Raw genomic sequence first — 16,684 nt, 5'->3', positions numbered from 1 at the left:
CTTTTTTTTTTCATGAATGCAATACTCATCTTTAAGAATAGAAATTAAATTTTGTTGAGCTTTTCTTCTTCATCCTGCCTTGCCTCTGTTTCATTCAAATTCCTTTCTTTAGTGTATTTGATTTGGTCTTTCTCTAATGTAAGATGTTTTCTTCAAATTTCCGGTGATTTTTGGTTATCCGTTGATATTTAAGAGTGAGACACTAATAGCCAATAGAAGAAGCCACCAAAATGAGAAGCCTATGTACTGCAACAAAAAATAGCCTCCACTCACTGCAACTAGAGACAGCCTGCATGCAGTGAAGAAGACCCAGCACAGCCATAAGTAAATGAATTAGCCAATAAGAAGTTCTTTATGCATAGGTTTCTCTGGGCTGGTCAGTTACCAATAAAGAAATCTTTCATTCTCCTGCCTAGAGTTGTGTGGGGAGAATAGCAATATGCCCTATTTCTGGTAACTCAGTGCAAATAGGAGAGTTGAAGTCTCTCTGGTTATATGCAGACTTCTTATTTAATCCCCTATCAATAGTGTGTTTTTTGTTGTGTCTCCTGCCTATGAGTCCAGCCTGTCAGGTTCAGCTTCTCCAGAAAGGAAAGCTCTGCTCCTCTTTGTGGTTCAGATACAAATTGGCTTGTTTCTTCTTGACGTTTGTCCTATGGGAGTCATAGTTTAACTTTTTAAATTTACTAAGTCAGTTACCACTTACACAATTCTTTTCCTCTTCCAAAAAACTTTTTTAAATTTCTTGACTTCTCTCTTCATCCTTGTTGATTTATACCCTTTGGGGAGGTCATTTTAGTAGGTTTTCAAGAGAGGGCAAGTTAAATATATAGCTCAATCCTCCATATAAACAGGACATACAGTGCACCTTTTTTAGGTCAAATGTATTTTGGCATTTTCAGGATAAACAAAGGATTAATGATAAGGCTGAGAAATTATTCCTCTCTTTCTTGTATACTTGCCTAGAAACTCAGGAACATATGTTTCCTCAGTGTACTTCTGACCCTATGATGGGTGCTGGTAATGAGCTAGAGCTATAGATGTAGCAAGATAATGTATCCTTTTTTTTCCCTTAGAATCAAATATGCTTGAGCTTCCAAACTTTAAAGTTAAAAGGAAATGAATTCTTAGTGTTAACTGTACCTTTTAATCACATGTAAATGTCTCTCCTTTTCTAAGAAATAAAGGTAGTTCTTTGTTCAAACAATATTTTCCTATCACTGTGAAGAATTTCTATAGAAAAAAATTTTAGTATCTATTTATTTATTTGCCTCACCAGGTCTTAGTTGTGGTATGTGGGATCTTTGATCTTTGTTGCAGTTCACGGGATCTTTACTTGTGGCATGTGGGATCTAGTTCCCTGGCCAGGGATGGAACCTGGGCCCCCTGCATTGGGAGAATGAAGTCTTAGCCACTGGACCACTAGGGAAGTCCTGCTATAGAAAAAGTTGAGGAGGTATAAGCCCTGGTTAGTGCAGATTACCATGAATTATAATAGCACAGAGGTCAACTATTTGAATTATTTCCCTTGTAGAGCCAGTGAGATAATGATTGACTGAATGTGGCATATATAATGAAGAGATTTTTTTTTACCCATCCAATTAATAAAAATTTTGAAATGCAGCAATATCAAATATTGACAAGGGTGCAGGGAAACAAGTACTCTCATACATAGCTAGTTAGAGTGTCAATTCGAATAACCACTTTGGTGGACAATTTGGCAGTATCTATTAAAATTGGAAATGTGTACCCCCATGAACCTGTAATTCCACTTGTCTCTACCCTAGAAGAGGCTTGCACATGTGCACAGAAGGCATGTACAAGAATGTTTCATTATGGCAAAAAAGAAAAAGACTAAGACAATGAGACAGATCTGTATGCACTGATATAAATAAATCTCTAAGACCAAGTTTTTTTAAAAATAAGACTAGTAAAAAAAAAAGACTAGTTACAAAATGTTATCTATGTATAATGTGACTCTGTCTTTAACATATTTTAGTAGGTATCTACATCCATGTACATATATGCATATGTGTGTATATATTATTTTCAAATCTATTTACATATATGTTCTAGGCATTTGCCACAACATGTTTAATAAATAAATGCACGCACTTCCATGTAAATGTCTAGAATATGTACATGTCCAGATACATAGTATGTAAATGTCTAGGAAAAAGTGTCTGGAAGATCTGGACCAAGCTGATGACAATGGTTACTTCTGGAGAGAGGTCTGGAATTTTGGCAGGGGTGGGGCAGTCAAGGGAACTTGCCCTTTATGTGTATTATCTGGATTATTTTTTGTAAGAATATTTTCATGTGATACTTCTGTAAGTACACACACATACATTATCATCAGTTTAAATATACAGGGTATATAAAGCAGTGAGATTGGTTTTCATTGTTCATATTACACTTGATCTTAGCCAAAAGACCAAGAAGCGATCATTGTTCATATTGAAATGACTAAAAGTGTATTTCTTGAAAAATAGCTCTTGCCTATTTAGATACGGCCCTACCTAACCTGCCTCTGCTTCTTTGTCTCATTTCAATACTGGTTGAAGGCCTTCATGTAATCTTCTTGGATACTAACCACTCATTCAGCCAGTTTCCTGTGAAAGCAGATAGGAATCTATTCGTTGAGTTTTCCAATCTTGGAAAAGCTACCAAACTATCATTTCTAGAATTTGTTCTCTAAATGCATGCAGAACTGCAGTTGCTGTTACATGCATACATTTGAAAGTTCAAAATATAAGAATGTGCAGCTCTTTACAGTTTACAAAATATCTTTACTTTTTTGTCTTATTTGATCTTCCCAACAACCTGTGAGGTAGATAGTGTTGTTAATTGTTTACACAGATGAGACCACCCCTAGGTTCAGCAGTTCACCAGGAGGAATCACAGGACTCAAATATAGTCATACTCACAGCTAAGGTTTATTATAGTGGAAGTATACAGAACAAAATCAGCAAAGGGAAAAAGCACATGGGGCAGTCTGTAGGAAACTGAGTGCTTCCAAGAGTCTTCTTCCAAAGGGGAGTCACATAGTATGTACTTAATTCCTCCACCAGTGGGTTTTAACAATGTGTGTGAAATGTTGTCAATTAGGGAAGCTCCCCTGAGCCTAGGAATCCAGGATTGTTAGCAGGGGTAATTCATGTAGGCATTCTCTCCCTAGCACATATGAAAATTCTAGACTCCCAGAAGGAAAGCAATGTGCTCAGCATAAGTCATATTGCTTGCACAGTCCAAGCATAATGAGCCACTCTTAACAGTTAGGAAATTGTGGGAATCCTACCAAAATCCAAGTTCCCAGACTTGAACCTAGGTCCAACTTGCAAGCAGATCTGTTTTTAAGACTGATAAGTCTCAGATCTGCCATATTAGCTCTTTTTTACACAGAAACTAAGGCTAAAAGAGATGAAATGGCTTTCCTTAAGTTATTTACATAGAGTATGCTGGACTCAAGGTTCAAATCTAGGCCTTTGGATTCCAGGTTGGTACTTTTCCTTCCCACTACATAACTTTAATCTCCATCAAATCAAGTAGAAATGTTTTCAGTGTGCAACTGAAGTGGCAGAAATTGAATGCATAGCTCCGTAAGATGTGAAATGTTGAAATGATTTTCTTCCTTTACCTTGTAATACTTTCTTTCTCTCAACCTATAACATTTCTAGGATAACATAAAAAATCTAGAATTGGAAGTCATCAATCTACAAAAGGAAAAAGAAGAATTGGTTCTTGAACTTCAAACAGCAAAGAAGGATGTCAACCAAGCCAAGTAAGAAAAAAGTCAACAAATACTATTTCACGTTCCTAACTGTGTGTGAAGAGCTGTAGAGAAAATAGAAAAGTAAAAGAGCCATTTCCTGCCCTTAGAGGATTTAAACCTAATTATGGAGAGGAGACCTAAAACAAAAGAAAATTAAGGAATTGAGATTTTAAATAACATTTCATGGTGACAGTAAAAGAATACCATAACACAGCATGTGATTAGTAGCCAAATAAATTTCTTAGGCAGTAATCGCTTTCAGAGTTCAGAGGCAGAAGATATCAGTTCAGGGAGGCATAATCAAGGAAGGCTTTATAAGAAGTTAGCATTTGAAAATTAAACAGAATAAAAATAAAGAAGTTAGCATTTGAGCTAGATTTTGAAAGATTATCAGACCTACCAGACCAGCAGTTTCTTGGTCCCTATGCTGATGGTAAATTAGTTTGTGAATAGAATTAATATTCAGGCTAGTAAATGAAAAATCAATCTAGCCATCCCTTAGTCAGTTAAGAATAAAGCCAAGACAAATTACTGTCCCTTAGACCTTTGCCTTATTGGCTATTCTGCCTTCTTTTTACTCAGTGATTGTATTATATTTCTCTATAGTATTCAAAGTTCACGTTCTTAGAAGTTATGTTGAATGTTTGCTTTCTATCTCAAACTTGTGTAACAATCCTCAGAATTATTCCTTATAACTAAAGTGAAGTGAAATGCTTTTAAAGAACCATCCTTTTAACACAAAGTGGCGGTGGCGGGTGGGGGTGGGGGTAGTTGAGACAACTGCATAGTTATATGCTCAAAAAATTTCCTTTACTCTTTGTATTAAGTTCTAATTTTTGAGACAGTTGTAGTTTTTGGGGTAGTATTCATTTTTTTAAATTTCTATTTAGGCTGTGCCAGGTCTTTGTTGCTGTGCGTGGGCTTTCTCTAATTGCAGTGAGTGGGGAGTACTCTCTAGTTGCAGTGCCTGGACTTCTCTTGTTACGGAGCACAGGCTCTAGGGTGTGCTGGCTTTGGTAGTTGTGGCAAGTGGACTCAGTGGTTGTGGGGCATGGGCTTGGTAGCCCCAAGGCATGTAGAATCTTCCCAGACCAGGAATTGAACCCCTGTCCCAGCATTGGCAGGCGGATTCTTATCCACTGAACTACCAAGGAAGTCCAGTCTTCCTTATTTAAAATGGCTATATGACTGGTCACCTATATTATATATATCAAGGTTCTAAACCTGGGAATCTAATATATCCTTTGAAATCAGACTTTGCTCCTGCTAGTCCTTATTCCTACAAAATCTGTGTTTAGGTTGAGTGAGCGCCGCCGGAAACGTCTCCAGGAGCTAGAGGGTCAAATAGCTGATCTGAAGAAGAAACTGAATGAACAGTCTAAACTTCTGAAGCTGAAAGAATCCACAGAGCATACCGTCTCCAAACTGAACCAGGAAATACGAGTAATAAACTCTCATCCTTGCATTTACCCTGTAGAAACTTAACAACCATAGGCGTTCTATTAGAATTATACTACAGAGGTGTTTTCAAGTGAGTAAGTAGCTTGAATCTCTACAAATGTCCTTTTTGTAAGGACATTGTGATAGTAGTCATTTAGAATTTGAATAACAAAACTCAGTTTTGACATTCAGAATTTTAATGTTAGATTCTCTGAAACCAAAGGGCAAGGATACCTTAATATTTAGTGGTGATATTTTGACCACTTTCCATGATCATGTGGAATAATTCTGCAAAGTGATTACAGAATGAATGACACCTAGAGAAAATTTTTGGTCACTGATGTTTGACTTCTGACATGTACAGAGTGGTGGTTACAGATCTTTGTACTGAACCTATTTGAATACAGTAGTTGCTCGGTAGATTTGTCCTTGAGACTTAGTAGATTACTTCCTTGAAATTTCATTTATATGCAGTGAATTTAGAGCTGGTTTTAGCTTGTAGGTACATTTTTTATACAAAAATGATCTTAATGACCCAGGCAACCACAATGGTGTAATCACTCAACTACAGCCAGACATCCTGGAATGCAAAGTCAAGGGGGCAAATGAGCAAAGCTATGAGCAAAGCTAGTGGCGGTGATAGACTTTCAGCTGAGCTACTTCAAATCCTCAAATATAATGCTGTGAAAGTGCTGTACTCAATATGCCAGCAAATTTGGAAAACTCAGCAGTGGCCACAGGACTGGAAAAAGTCAGTTTTCATTCCAATCCCAAAGAAAGGCAATGCCAAAGAATATTCAAACTACCACACAATTGCACTCATCTCACACGCTAGCAAAGTAATGCTCAAAATTCTCCAAGCAAGGCTTCAACAGTACATGAACTTCCAGATGTTCAAGCTGGATTTAGAAAAGACAGAGGAATCAGGGATCAAATTGCCAACATCCCTTGGATCACAGAAAAAGCAAGAGAGTTCCAGAAAAACATCTACTTCTGCTTCATTGACTATGCTAAATCCTTTGAATGTATGTATCACCACAAACTGTGGAAAATTCTTCAGAGATGGGAATACCAGACCACCTTACCCGCCTCCTGAGAAATCTGTATGCCGGTCAAAAAGTAACAGTTAGAGCTGGACATGAAACAACAGACTGGTTCCAAATTGGGAAAGGAGCATGTCAAGGCTGTATATTGTCACCTTGCTTATTTAATTTATATGCAGAGTACATCATGAGAAGTGCTGGGCTGGAAGAAGCACAAGCTGGAATCAAGATTGCCGGGAGAAATATCAATAGCCTCAGATATGCAGATGACACCATCCTTATGGCAGAAATCGAAGAGGAACTAAAGAACCTCTTGATGACGATGACAGAGGAGAGTGAAAAAGCTGGCTTAAAACTCAGCATTCAGAAAACGAAGATCATGGCATCCAGTCCCATCACTTCATGGCACAAAGGAAACAATGAGAGACTTTATTTTGGGGGGCTCCAAAATCATGAGATGGTGACTGCAGCAATGAAATTGAAAGACACTTGCTCCTTGGAAGAAAAGCTATGACCAACCTAGACAGCATATTAAAAAGTAGAGATATTACCTTCCGGACAAAGGTCCATCTAGTCAAAGCTATGGTTTTTCCAGTAGTCATGTATGGATGTGAGAGTTCGACCTTAAAGAAAGCTGAGCGACGAAGAATTGATGCTTTTCAGCTGTGGTGTTGGAGAAGACTCTTGAGAGTCCCTTGGACTGCAAGGAGATCCAACCAGTCCATCCTCAAGGAAGTCAGTTCTGAATGTTCATTGGAAGGACTGATGCTGAAGCCAAAGTTCCAATACTTTGTGAGTATATCTGATACTCCAATATCAGCTCCACCTGATGTGAAGAACTGACTCTTTAGAAAAGACCCTGTTGCTGGGAAAGATTGAAGGCAGGAGGAGAAGTAGACGACAGAGGATGAGATGGTTGGATGGCATCACCGACTCGATGGACATGAATTTGAGCTAACTCCAGAAGTTGGTGAAGAACAAAGAAGCCTGGCATGCTGCAGTCCATGGGGTCACAAAGAGTTGGACAGGACTGAGTGACTGATCTGTTTTTTTCTATTATTTGTTCAGAGTGTTCATTTGTATAGTCTATACTTGGAAACCCTGTGCAAGCATAGTAAGGAGTATTGCAAACATAATCAGAAAATCTGTTGGCAAACTTTTCAGCTCAGCTCTGGATTTTCTCTCCTTTATGGTTAGTCTATCAGCCCAGAATAAATGCAGATGACTACTACTTGTGCTGATTTTTGTTTTCATAGGTGATAAAAAACCAGCGGGTCCAGTTAATGCGTCAGATGAAAGAGGATGCAGAGAGGTTTAGACAATGGAAGCAACAAAAAGACAAAGAAGTAATCCAGTTAAAAGAACGAGTAAGTAACTGCAACTTCTCAGAGTCCTACCTAATGAACCATTTTCTGGGCTGACTAGCATTAAAGCCTCTCTTCAAACAACTGGATCTCTAAATATATGATACATTCATGAATTTAACATGAATTTTTTAAACATCTACTATTTGCAAGGTACTATCCACTAGATACCATGGAAAATAGAAAGATGAGTAGTATACATGTTCTGCCCTTGAAGAATGTCTTATCTACAAAGAGTGGTAGAATATAATTTCTAAAGGTGGTGGTAGTTTTATTTTTTAACTGAGCATTATTAAAGAAATCTATTGCAAAAAGAGAATATCTTATCTAAATGGGAAAGTGAGACATAAGCATGGTTTTCTTCAACAAGTTAGTGTTCCAATATATTAATTTGAGAGTGATAATGAAGTTTATATAATATTTGTATGTAATGTAGTACCAGGGAGGATAACAATTAGGAAAGCATAAAATAATAAAAATCATTTTTTATTTTTTAAAAAATTTGTTTACTTTATAAAAAAAATGTTTATTTTTGGCTGGCAGGGGTTGCTTTGCAGTGTTGTATTGGTTTCTGCCTTGTATCCTCATTGGTCAGCCATGGGTATACATATGTCACCTCCCTCTTGAACCTTCCTCCCGCCTCCCATTTTCTTATTGTTGTTCTGACATCCAGCAAGGTTCAGCCCAAGTGGTTACCAAATACATACACTGGAGACTAATTAGAAAAGAAAATGTTTAAGAAAGAGAGTGTACCATTTTTTTTTAAGTTTTATTTAAAAATATTTTTAAATTAAAATATTTCTAAAGTAATTAAAAATTATTTAGAAGGTTTAAAAAACTCATGGAATTTTTCAAAGGTCTGAAAACAGTTCATTATAATATTATCAGTTGTCATATCTTTTTATAAGAATAAACAAAAAAATTAAAACCATAAAAAATTAAGCATAGTTTTCTAAAAAATAAAAATTAAAAAAATTAAGCATAGTTTTCTTCAATACAAGAAATAAAGAGATTTGTACTTTACAAATAGTCTAAAATGCCAATTTAGTTAAGAAAGGGTACCACACTTCTAGTTGGACTAAAAAGATGATAACTGAAAAGGCCTTGAACAATAGGAAGGATTTTGACAGAGGTAAATAACCAGCATTCCAGATAAATGGAAGAACAGGAATGAAGACACAGAGATGACAGCTTTGTCCGAATTTTCAAGGAATAGCATATGATCCATGTTGGATGAAGGATAGTCAGAGAAGATTTCATTGGAAAGACAAGTTGAAGCTGGACTGTTAAAGATTCAGGAAATTTGAAATTTATTTTGTTAGTATAAAGACTTTTAGGATTTTTGAGAAACAAAGTAATATCAGCAAAGTACTGCTTTCCAAGTTACATCTGGGATTCAGGTGTTAAACAAACTAAAGTATTGGGAATCTAGAGGCCAGAACACAAGCAGATATTGCATCATCCAGAAAGATAATAAATAGCGACCTGAATTAGAGTAGTAGCAGTGATCTTGGAAAGCACAGGAAAGGACATTAATTTGGGATCATTTTTAGAACAGGCCAGAATGTGATATGTTGAGTCAAGAAATGAGATAAATGTTTTAAGAATGGTGGAATGAGGAGCTTTGTGGACTCTCTTCCCAGCAAAAGAAGTGCAACTGGTGACATGTATAAAAACAACTATTAAAAGTCTCTGGAATTGTCTTAAGGGCATACAGGAAGTAAATGCTCATTCCAGGAAATCTATTTAATCTCAATAAGAACATCAAAGAGTCTGTAGCCTTTGAGCCTCGAACAACTCCCTCCCTCCTCCCCAACAGCTCCATTTTGCTGAAGCTTTTTTTTTTTTTTTTGAGTACGAGCAGCCAAGAGGTCTGGGGATCCCTTCTTCCATCTCACCCCCATGCACAGCGTGGACACTCTACCTCTGCTGCAAAAGACCACAACTACTGGGGTCTGACCCCTCTAATCATAGGATGTAGGTTCCATGTCAAGAGAGGCAAACCAAGAAAAATAGGGTATGCTGCCCCTGCTCAGCATCCTAATCCTAGAACAGAGATGTCACTCAGAGAAGTGGGCTGCTGTCCCACCAGGTCCTAAACAGTGGTACAGATGGTTCTGCCCAGGGGGAGAGGCAGGCCATAGGAATGCAGTTCTCCCTAAGGGGACTGACTTTATTTGGCAACAGAATCTGGGGAAGTTAAAACCTAAAGGTGCTGTCAAAAACAATGGAAATTTTGGTAGTAAGTAATTAGGAGACTGGTAGCTCATGAGAACAATAAGTGAAACAACAGTCAAAATATTCTAAGATCTAATGACTGAAAACTTTCTATATTTGATTTAAAAAAACATTAATCTACACATCTAAGAAGCTCAATCAACTACAAGTAGGATAAATTTACAGAGATCCACACCCAAGACACATCATGTCCAAATGTTGAAAGACAAAGACAAAAAAACTTAAAAGCAGCAAAATAAAATGACTCATCACATACAGAGAAACCCCAATAAAATTAACAGCTGAATTCTCATCAGATCAGGAACAAGACAAGGGCATCCACTCTCATCACTTCTATTCAACATTGTCCTGGAGGTTCTAGCCAGGACACTTAGGCAAGTAAGATATATGAAAGGCATCTAGATTGAAAAGGAAAAGGCAAAACTATCTCTGTTAGAGATGACATGATCTTGTATATAGAAAATCCTAGAGAATCAACTGAAAACTGTTAAAACAAATACATGAGCAGCAGGGTTGCAGGATATAAGTTCAATGCACAAAATATGGTTATATTTCTCTTCACTAACAACTAACAATTTGAAAATGAAATTAAGACAATTCCATTTATAATGACATCAATAAGAATAAAATACTTAGGAATAAGCTTAACAAAACAAGTGCAAGACTTGTATACTAAAAACTACAAAACATCCTTTGAAGAGCTAAATGAAAAGAACAATAACCCATGCTCATGAGTGGGAAGACTTAATATTAAGTTGGAATACCCCAAGATTGATCTACAGATTGAACACAATCCCAACCAAATTTTGTCTAGCTCATTTATAGAAATTCACACATTTATCCTAAAATTCATATGGAAATGCAAGTGACCCAGAATAGTCATAACAATCTTGAAAGAGAAGAAACTTGAAAATATGGCATTTCCTGATTCCAACAAATCCATGACCTTACATAGTTATCTTTTATTTTCAGTGTGAGAACACTTAAGATCTACTCTCTTAGCAGATTTAAGTATACAATATAGTATTCTTAACTATAGGTACTTTGTTATACACTATAACTAAAAGTTTATACCCTTTGACCAACCTTTCCCCATTTTCTTCACGCCTCCCCCTCAGTCTCTGATAACTACCGTTCCACTCTCTGGTTATATGAGTTCAACTTTTTTAGATTCTGCATATAAGTGAGAGGGCTTCCCAGGTGGCGCTAGTGGTAAAGAACCTGCCTGACAATGCAGGAGACGTGGGATCGATCCCTGGGTTGGGAAGATCCCCTGAAAGAGAGCATGGCAACCCACTCCAGTATTCTTGCCTGGAAAATCCCATGAACAGAGAGGCCTACTAGGCTGCAGTCCATAGGGTCACAAAGAGTCAGACACGACTGAAACGACTTAGCACATATAAGTGAGATCATATAGTATTTGTTTTTCTCAGTCTGGTTTATTGCATTTACCATAATGACTTCCAGGTTCATCCACGTTGTTTCAAATGGCAGGATTTCCTTCTTGTTTTGTGAATGAATAATATTCCATTATGTATACAATTGACCCTTGAACAACATGGATTTGAACTTCATGGGTCAACTTACACATGAAATTTTTTTCAATAGTAAATACTACACTACTATACCATTCAGGGGCTTCCCAGGTGGTGCTAGTGGTAAGAAACCCACCTCCCAATGCAGAAGACATAAAAGACATTCGATCCCTGGGTCAGGAAGATCCCCTGGAGGAGAGCATGGCAACCCACTCCAGTATTTTTGTCTGGAGAATCCCATGGACAAGAGGAGTCTGGCAGACTACAGTCCATAGTGTCACAAAGAGTAGGACATGATTGAAGCGACTTAGCACACATGCACTATACTATCCACAATTGGTTGAATGTATGGATGCAGGACCACAGATATGGAGGGCCAACTATAAAGTTACACACAAATTTTCGATTGCATGAGAGTTGACACCCCTAACCTTGTGTTGTTCAGGCATCAATATATTCCACATTTTCTTTATCCATTCGTTTGTCAACAACTTATGTCAACTTAGGTAATTTCCATAGCTTGGTTATTGTGAATAATGCTGCAATGAATATGGGAATGCAGGTATCTCTTCAAGATACTGATTTCATTTCCTTTGCATGTATACTCAGTAGTGAGATTATCAGATCATATGGTCTTTCTATTTTTAATTTTTTAAGGACTTTTCATTCTGTTTTCCATAATGACTGTACTGTTAAAAGACTCTTCAGTTACATTATAAGGTTTTATTTTAACTAGCTGAATAACAATTAAAAGTCTGACTCTCTTCTTCTTAGGACCGCAAGAGGCAATATGAACTGCTCAAACTTGAAAGAAACTTCCAGAAACAGTCTAATGTGCTCAGACGTAAAACTGAGGAGGTAAGAAAATCCAATCTGCTAGGTCAAGTGTATTATCACTTTCAGGCTTAGATGCTGGCAGAATAGCATCCCTTAAATAAGCCAGTGTCCTGAGAAACCATGGATACCAATCTTGACAGCAATTTGAGTCTTGATCCCTGTTGGTCTTAAACTGTGAGCATAAAACCTGCTGAAAATGGCACTATTCAAATAAGGATTTTTTTCCTGATTGGACTTGCTTCTTTACCAAAAAAAAAGTAATATTGATATGTGACATTTCTAGATACTATCAGTCTGCAGTACTTCCTTGAAATGTTTACCTCCCCTAGGCTGTTAAGCCATAACCAGTGTTATGTACATGGGGACTTAGAAATGTGGTTCCTATAGAATTCAGACCCATAGAATTTTTATGCTAGAAATGAGAATGTTCTTCTTTCATACCCTTTAATTCAACATTACTATGAACCATTTTTATTTAGGCAGCAGCTGCCAACAAGCGTCTCAAGGATGCTCTCCAAAAACAGCGAGAGGTCGCAGATAAGCGGAAAGAGTCTCAGAGTCGTGGAATGGAAGGCACTGCAGCTCGGGTGAAGGTATGGACAGCTTGAGCCACCATTTGTCTTATGTACACTGGGAATAGGGAAAAATGGGAAGTTGCTTTCTTTTTATTTAGAAGTAAACACTACAAAATCTGAAGTTCTACCTGAAAACCTTATTTCCCAATGATATGATTACCTCCAAATGGTTGTTAAAGAGCAGGAGTAGTGAACTCTTTCTGTTCCTGAGTCTTGATCCCTATTGGTCATAGGGATCAAGTTTGAGCAGATAAAATTTTTTTAACAGTTTTATTGAGGTATATTACACCTACAATAAATTATACATATTCAATATGTACATTTTAAAAAGTTTTGACACAGATATACACCTTTAAATCATCACCACAATCAAGATAATGTCAGTGTCCATCAGGAACAAAACTTACTTTGTCCACTTTTGTAATCCCTCCCTCCCCTACCCAATCTCCCTCTACCCCTCATCTCCAGGCATCCATTAATCTGCTTTCTGTCACTAGATTTTCTATGTAGGTGATCATGTCATCTGCACATAGGGACAATTTTATTTATCCTTGCCCACTCTGTATGCCCTAAAAAAAAGCCTTTCTTACTTAATTGTACTTGCTAGAACCTCTAGTAAAACACTAGTAGAATAGATAAAAAGAGGATATCCTTGCTTTGTTCCTAATTTTAGAAGGATAGCTTTCAATCTTTCACCATTAAGTATATTAGCTTTAGGTTTTTGTATCAGGTTGAATAAGTTTTTGTCTATTCCTAGTTTGCTGAAAGTTTTTTATCATGACTAGATGTTGGGTTTTTCCAAAAGTTTTTTTCTGAATCCTCTTGAGATGATCTTATGATTTGTTTTTACTCAGTATGGCAAATGGCATTGATTTTTTTCCAATTTATTTTATTAAGATATAACTGACATACAGTAAGATTTACCCTTTTTGGTGTAGTACAGTTCTGTAAGTTTTAACATCATATATTATGTTAAAACTGGTTATTATCAAAATATAGAATAGTTATCCCCTCCAAATTGCCCTGTAACACTTTGTAGCCATCTCGCACATCCATCCCCAACCTTTCATAAACAGTGATTTGCATTCTGTCATTATTGTTTTCACTTTGCTTTGTATCGATGTCATATAACTGGAAACATACAGTATGACTACTTTCACTTAGAATAAGGCGTTTGAAATTCATCCATGTGTGTCTGTGCATACTCAGTCATGTCCAGCTCTTTGCGACCCCACGGACTGTAGCCTGACAGGCTCCTCTGTCCATGAGATTTTGCAGGCAAGAATACTAGAGTGGGTTGCCATTTCCTCCTCCAGGGGATTTTCCCCACCCAGGGATTGAACCTGCATATCCTGTGTCTCCTGCATTGGCAGGTGGATTCTTTACCACTGAGCCACAAGGGAAGCTCATCCATGCTGTTGCCTATATTATTCCATTGTATGGATGTTCCTTTATCTATTCACCTGTTAAATGTTATCTTGGAGTCGTTTTTCTCCTAGTTTTTGGTGTTCATGAATAAAGCGGTTATAAAAACATTCTCATACAGGTTTCTATATAACAAAGGAAGTCAGTCATTCACTTGGGTAAATACCTAAGAGTGAGATTGCTTGGTCATATGGTAAGTGTGACGATATGGTAAGTGTGACAGGGAAGCCTGGCGTGCTGCAGTCCATGGTGTCGCAAAGAGGCAGACACAACTTAGCGACTGAACAGCAACAACAATGTAAGTGTATATTTAACTTTACAAGAAACTGCCAAATTGTTTATCTAGTTGTTCAGTGCTAGTATATAGAAATGCAATTGACTTTTGTATATTAATTTTTATCTTCTGACTTTATTAGTTTTGTAGCTATTTTTAGGTTCTTTGGGACTTTCTATATAGATAATCATGCCATCCATAAATACAGTTTTATTTCTTCTTTTATAATATATATATCTTTTATTTATTTTACTTGCCCTATTGCATTGGCTAGGACATTCAGGATGATATTGAATAGGAGAAATGACAGTAGAAACCCTTCTGTTCCTGATCTCAGGGGAACAATATTCAGTCTTTACCACTAAGTGTGATATTAGCTGTAGGTTTTTCATAGAGGTCCTTTATTAGCTTGAGAATGTTCTTATATGTTCTTAGTTTGCTGTGAGTTCTTATCTTGAATGGATATCATTTTTTTTTTTTTTTTTGGCTACACCACGCAGTTTGCAGGATCTTAATTCCCCAACCAGGGATCAAACCCCGTGGATATAAATTTTGCCACTTTTTGTGTCAAGTTTGTTGATTTGGTGAATGATTTCAATGTTCAAATATCGAGTCAGCCTTTCAATCTTTGAATAAACTCCACTTAGTGGTGATATATCATCCTTTTTATGTATTGTTGAGCTCGTGTGTGCATGCGTGTATGCTCAGTTGCTTCAGTTGTGTTTGACTCTTTGTGACCCTGTGGACTATAGCCCACCAGGCTTCTCTGTCCTTGGGATACTCCAGGCAAAAATACTGGAGTGGGTTGCCATGCCGTCCTCCAGGGGTATCTTCCTGACTCAGGGATTGAACCGGGATCCCCTGCATTGCAAGCAGATTCTTTACTGCTAAGCCAGCAGGAAAGCGCCATTGTTGAGTTCAACAATGTATAAAATTAAAATCTTGCTAAAATAAAAATTGTGTGTACAATTTTTATATCTGTATTCTTGAGGGACATTAGTCTGTTGTTTTCTTATAATGTCTTTGTCTGGTTTTGGTATCAAGGCCTCCTAGAATAAGTGAGAAAGTATTGCCTCCTCTTAAATTGTCTGGAAGAGTTTGTATAGAACTAATATTGTTTCTTCCTTACAAGTTTTGTACATTTCACAAGTTAAGCCATCTAGGCCTGAAGGATGTTTCTGTTAGTTGTTGCTTTGGGTCAGAGGAGGGGTTAACTGTAATTCAGTTTTTTAAATAGATATAGGGTTGTTCAAGTTATATATTTTCTCTTGAGTGAGCTTTGGTAGTTTGTGTGTTTGACATGAATAACTTCATGCCAAACACATGAATGAATGACTCATAAAGGCATGAAGTTATTCATAATATTCCCTTATTACCCTCCTAATATCTGTAAAAGCTGTAGTAATGTTCTCTATCTCATTCATAGTATTGATATTTTGTGTCTTTTTTCCTTTTTCTTGATTAGTTTGGCTAAGATTTATCAAAGAATCAGTTCATTCTTACAAATGGTTAAAATAGTAAGCTTTATGTTATGTATATTCTACCATAGTTAAAAAAAACTATCCCCAAAACCCCAGTTCATTAATTTCTAATCTGATCTTTATTATTTCCTTATTTCTGCTTTGGATTTAATTGGCTTTTTTTAAAGTTTCTTGAGGTAGAACCTGAGGTCATTGATTTGAGTTCTTTTCTAATATAAACATTTAGTGCTATAAATTTCCCCTTTAATACTCCTTTAATGAAATCTAAAGGATGTTATTTAGTTTCCAAATATTAGGGGATTTTTTCCAAATATCTTTCTGTTGTGATTTCTAATTTAATTCCATTGTGGTTAGAGAATATACTTTTTATGACTTGAATTCCCTTGAATTTATTGAGATATATTATGACCTAGAATATGGTCAGTCTTGGCAAATGTTCACACTATGTGTACTTGAGAATGTATATTCTGCTATAGTTGGATAGAGTGTCCTACACATGTCAATCATGTCAATTTGATAGATTGTGCGGTTCATTTCTACTGTTTCCTTGCTGATTTTCTGCCTACTTATTCTATCAATTACTTAGAAATGGGTATTGAAATCTTCAACTAGAATTGTGGATTTGTTTTTTTCTTCTTATAGTTCCATATATTTTGAAGCTGTATTATTAGGGGCATAAACATTTAAGATTAATTGATCC

General features: G+C 36.7%; 1 protein-coding gene across 4 annotated transcripts in view; it reads left to right on the top strand.

The window, feature by feature from the left end:
- KIF4A (kinesin family member 4A) overlaps positions 1 to 16,684 on the top strand; it is a 128,322-nt gene that overhangs the window by 82,791 nt on the left and 28,847 nt on the right. For all 4 annotated transcript variants that reach the window (XM_061136499.1, XM_061136500.1, XM_061136502.1 and 1 more), the window contains 5 exons: positions 3,678 to 3,781; positions 5,071 to 5,215; positions 7,512 to 7,622; positions 12,167 to 12,250; positions 12,709 to 12,822. In XM_061136499.1, the coding sequence (XP_060992482.1) occupies positions 3,678 to 3,781; positions 5,071 to 5,215; positions 7,512 to 7,622; positions 12,167 to 12,250; positions 12,709 to 12,822 (558 nt within the window). The remainder of the gene's footprint in view (positions 1 to 3,677; positions 3,782 to 5,070; positions 5,216 to 7,511; positions 7,623 to 12,166; positions 12,251 to 12,708; positions 12,823 to 16,684) is intronic.

This window comes from Dama dama, chromosome X (genome assembly GCF_033118175.1).
Source record: "Dama dama isolate Ldn47 chromosome X, ASM3311817v1, whole genome shotgun sequence".
Taxonomy (NCBI): domain Eukaryota; kingdom Metazoa; phylum Chordata; class Mammalia; order Artiodactyla; family Cervidae; genus Dama; species Dama dama.
The sequence above is the reverse complement of the archived record's forward strand: the minus strand, read 5'-3'. Positions and strand labels throughout refer to the sequence as shown.